We start from the raw sequence: 4987 nt of genomic DNA on the forward strand, positions 1-4987 counted from the left end.
AAAAAAAAAAATTCTCAGGCTCTCCCCAAGACCCAGTGATTTGGAGACTCTGGGGTGGGACCTAGCAGTCAGTGCAGCTTCAAGCCTTCTAGATGACCCCAGTGCACACTCAATCCTGAGAACACTGGTTTAGATAATTACTCAGCTATTTCCTGAATAGAATTTTCAGTCTCTGTGACCTCTGGCAGCAATTGCAGAGCCAGAAAGAAAACAGAAGTGGTTACACATAGTTTTACAATGCCAGGAGGTGGAAGTTGATAAGCCTTAACATCCCCAAAATAAAACATTATTATTATTATTATTATTATTATTATTATTATTATTATTATTATTATTACTATTATCATTATATCATCATCATCATCATCATCATCATCAAACAACCTTTTGTATTATGTTCCCCAAGAAACTCCCAGGAGCAAATCAAGATCAGTTTACCCTTTGGAAGCCACGCTGGATGATAGATAGAGAGCTTAGGGGCAGACGCAGCATTCTCTGTGCTGCAGGATATGTTATTCAGTAGATGGGACATCTGTGAAGGTCAGTGCAGAAGCGACTGGTGAACCTGGTCCACACCCAGGCTCCTCCACTTCCTGCCTGTGTGAATTTTGAGTGAGTGGTTCAACTTCTCTGGGGCTCAGCTACCTCATCTGTGAAAGGGACCCACTACTTTCTACTTCCCTAGTGTGGGAATCAGTACATTGTTGTCCAATGGATTCACTGCTAAATGAGTGTATTTGTCAGTGGGACAAGATGCTCATCAAATAGGATAACATCTTAGTGTTCAGAGCATTAAACTTCTCTGATCTGTAAAACTAACAGGAGAAGAGGAGCTAACCCCTCGGTAGCACCAGAAATAGGAGCTATTGCCATATTAAGGGCTAAGAAAACTTGGCTCTCAGCATTTTTAGAGGAAATACAGCTTTGCACGACAGCGGCTCCTATGGCTTCCTTAAAGGTAGGGATGTTGGGATGCTATGCTCTGTATGGCTCCGATAAGCAGCTAGACCCATCCAAAGTGAATAATTTAGATTTTTCTTTGTGATATTTTTCAGCCTCTGGCATCTTATTAAGGCTTAGGCCATGGGCTGTGACATTTCTGAGAAAGGTGGGGGATTCTACATGCAATATAAATAGGACTTCTGGTGGGCAATATGCTCTCAAATGGGAGAAAAATCAAGATAAGATTCTGCAGAGGTGATGATTTATTCCCATCTTGTGTATGGTCATTTCCAATTCTCTTTTTAATGGAAGCTTCATACTTAATCAATAGTGGTTTGGGTAGCACCCGCCACCTACGGTAATATATGAAATGGTGTTGTCATCATTTTGATCATTGATTTTTTTTTTTATAGCAGCTTTTGGGACTCACTAGCTTGTGAAATTAATATAGTCATTATTGAGGCAATCTGATAGGTAATGAGTCACTCGTGTCTTTATTTCAATGAGGCTAATTGTCTCGCTGGCCCTGGCTGATAGCAAGTGTTCTTTCTATAAAGCGGTAGAGGGTTGAAGAACAGAGTATGTACCAATTGGGTGTGCTCCTTTTCATTCCTCTACTGAGAAAAGGCTCACAATGAGATTGGCCCAGTGATCTTCATTACTGAAAATAGGTTTAGGATAATGGAGAATCGATTGAGACCCTTTGTTCCAGCTGGAATTAAATTGCAATTGAACCTCAAACTGCAGATGTTTGTATCCTAATAAGTGAGCCTTATGTCAGCAGAGAGAATGGCTACAAGAGATAAGCTGGAGGTCCTGGGTTCGAGTCTTGTCTCTTTGATGATCACTGGCTATGTGAACTTCAGTCAATTACATAGCTGATACCTCATAGGGCTGTTTGAAGTATTAAAAGGGAGGCTGGGGATTTAGCCCAGTGGCACACTGCCTGCCTGGCAAGCACAAGGTCATGAGTTTGATTCCCAGTACCAAAACAAAAGAGAAAAGAAATATTAAAAGGGACAAGAGAGGAAGGACTTTGAAAAATGTAGCTGTCATCCAAATGTTAATTACATGCAGTGATAGTTATGGGTTTAGCTAGGCATGGCGGTGCCTGCCTGTAATCCCAGCACTTGGGAGGTTGAGGCAGGAGGATCATTGTGAGTTTGAGGCCAGCCTGGGCCACATAAGTGAGTTCAAGGCCAGCCTGAACTGCATAGTGAGACCCTATCTCAAAAAGACAAAAATTAAAACAAAATTAAATTTTAAAAAACCCAATTATGGGTTTGTCTGGAGTCAGAAGGAAATAAATCCTGGTGTTGCTATTTGCTAGTGGAGGATTGCAGGGAAATGTTTTTCTTAGCTTTAGTTTCTCCTGCCATAGAATGGACGACTCACAATAACTAGCCTGTAGGGTTGTGTAGATAAAGTGCTTTCCCTATACGTTAAGTGCTTGTTTAGTTCTGAAGCTGAATTGAGCTCTATCAATTGAGATAGAGCTACCTACCCAGCACCTCAGAGAAACTGACACCTTTGGGGTTCTGAGCCACATGGACAAAGAAATACACAGGACTGTTCTTAGACGTGTCATGGAGTCATCTGAAAAGTGACTTGTCGCTTTGTCACTCAAACCCCACCATTAGAATTTTTCCCTTTGCCTACAAGGATGAGAGAGCAGATGGACCGGACTGTAGGTTCCCTATCCACATTGGCTGGGACAGACCTGCCCAGAAGCTTCAGGTTCCCTTAGAAAAACTTTGAACCCAAATCCCCAGGACTCTCTGCCTTCATCTTTTGCTGACAGGCAGCCCTGGGTTCCCTCACTTCCTTGGTCCCTGTGGTCTGTTCACAGGCAGCTCTGTAGGGTGCTGAGCAGGCATTGATCACAGCGCTGCTGAGGCGATCACGATCATCCATTATTGATGAACCCAGCCTGGCAAGCAGCCAGGTACCATGAGCTGTTTTCTGCTGCTGTTTGAGCAGCTCCCTATGGGGGCACCAGCCACCATCCCCTTCTCCAGCCAGGAGGGCTGCTTTTGCTTCTCTCCTGTATCTGCCCCTCCTTACAAAGATGTTGCTGTCTCTGATCACCCAGGGCACTTATAATAAACAATGCACATTCTGCTGCCTGGCCCCAAACCCACTGATTGGGCCTTGCCAGAGATGAGACCTGGAAACTTGCATTCTTAGTCTCCCCAGGTGATTCTCATGCACAGAGGAGATCAGGAATATCTGTCCTAGGCATGGTTCTCAAAGTAAGATGCACATAGGTTCCCTAATCCTTGGGTTAAAATGCACATTCTGACCCAGTAGGTCAGGAGAGGGTCTGATGTTCTGCATTCCAAACCTGCTCCTAGGTGGTGTTCACACTGCCGGTCCATGAACCACCCTGAGCATTCAGGGACTGCAGGAAGGGAAACGGGAGACACCAGGGGACAAAATGCCTTGATATTTAGACTCTCATCAGAGGTCAGCTGCCAACAAATATTGCAGTGGATGCAAGCGAAGTGGGGTCTGTGTTGCAAGCTCCTGCCACTCTTGATGACCCTACAGAGCAGAGGAGTCACCTGCAGCCTTCCCTTCTCCTAGGTCTTCCTCAAGGCAGGTGTGGTCTCCAGGCTGGAGAAGCAGCGAGAGAAGCTGGTGTCTCGGAACATCGTTCTGTTCCAGGCGGTGTGCAAGGGCTTTCTGTCTCGCCAGGAATTCAAGAAGCTGAAGGTAGTGTTGACATGGATCCCATGAGTGTAGGGTGAGCACAAGCGCTATGCATCTCCCAGGACAATCCCAATGATGCCGGCCCAGGGAGCACCGAGATGCTTCCCAACATGTGATCTTTGTCTCTAGGACATGACCTCAAATTACCAAGGGTGTCGGCTTTGGTTTAGGTATCCATGAGCTTGTCCAAGCCCTCCTGGGCCAATTTATGATTTCACCCTGTCCCAGCTCTGGAGAAAATCACTTTCAAGGGTCAGCAGGTCACTAAAGTCTTTGGGATCAAAGGACAAGCTGAGGTGGCAGTTCTGAGTTATTGTGGGTGATCTCTGGAGACTGAATTTGTCCTCTACAGCTTGCACAGTGGGGAGAAAGCAACATGGTTGTGTTTTCAGGACAGACAGGATCTGTGTGTCAGTCTCACCTCTAGCTCTTAGCAGGTGGGTAAAGGTGAGACGAGATAATGGTAAATGTGTCAATGAATCCTAGCTGCTATTTCCTTGATATTGTTGTTATTATTAATGACAACGACTCCTGGAATAGAATCTTTCCATTATGCATGCCTCCAGAGTATGTGCATTTGTGAATTCAAGTATATGCACTTGGCAAAACAGGAAAAGGTGAGAACATTAATAATCAAAATATTTTGGGCAGCCCCACTGACCCACTGTGAGCGGCTACCTTATGCCTTGCATTGATTTATGTGAAGGTGTGATCAAAACCTGCTTCCTCCATCTACCTCCTGTCCCCCCTTATCCTGTCCTGGGTTGGGGGGTATCTCATATCTCTATCCCACCCCCTCCAGATTCGCCGGCTGGCTGCGCAGTGCATTCAGAAGAATGTGGCTGCGTTCCTGGTGGTCAAGGACTGGCCGTGGTGGCAGCTCTTCGGCTCCCTCCGTCCCCTGCTCAGTGCCACCATTGGGAATGAGCAGCTCCAAGCGAAGGAGGTCAGTCTGTGCTGCAGGCAGGTCTCTGGGTGGTGACTTCCTCCCCAGCCCTCACCTTAGTGCTTGCATCCGGGATCTAGGGCCCCAGCCCTGACTGTTCCTAATCCAGGAATGCTCAGCCTAGCAGGCCTCCATGCTCCCTTCTGAGTACTCCGGTCGACAGATCACCCTCCACCCTCCATCCCACCCCAGCTGCTCTGCGGGTGAGGTGTGCAGGTGGAACACATTAGTGCCACCCCAGGTGTGGTGCAGGAGCATGCACTGCTCATCCCAGAGAGGCTCATGAGTGGAAGCTTTGAGCCTTTTATTTTCTTACCTTTCAGAAACCACTTCCCTTCTTGTCCCTTCTACCCTGTTACCAACTACGTTTCATAGATAACTGTTTTG

The 4987-nt window shown here is 46.3% G+C and overlaps 1 protein-coding gene across 3 annotated transcripts in view; it reads left to right on the top strand.

The window, feature by feature from the left end:
* The window catches only part of Myo18b (myosin XVIIIB), a 258854-nt gene that overhangs the window by 116554 nt on the left and 137313 nt on the right, over nt 1–4987 (top strand). For all 3 annotated transcript variants that reach the window (XM_005396137.1, XM_005396139.1, XM_005396138.1), the window contains exons 23-24: nt 3529–3657; nt 4457–4600. In XM_005396137.1, coding sequence (XP_005396194.1) covers nt 3529–3657; nt 4457–4600 — 273 coding nt within the window. The remainder of the gene's footprint in view (nt 1–3528; nt 3658–4456; nt 4601–4987) is intronic.

This window comes from Chinchilla lanigera, unplaced genomic scaffold (genome assembly GCF_000276665.1).
Source record: "Chinchilla lanigera isolate Chin_1 unplaced genomic scaffold, ChiLan1.0 scaffold00054, whole genome shotgun sequence".
Classification (NCBI taxonomy): Eukaryota; Metazoa; Chordata; class Mammalia; order Rodentia; family Chinchillidae; genus Chinchilla; species Chinchilla lanigera.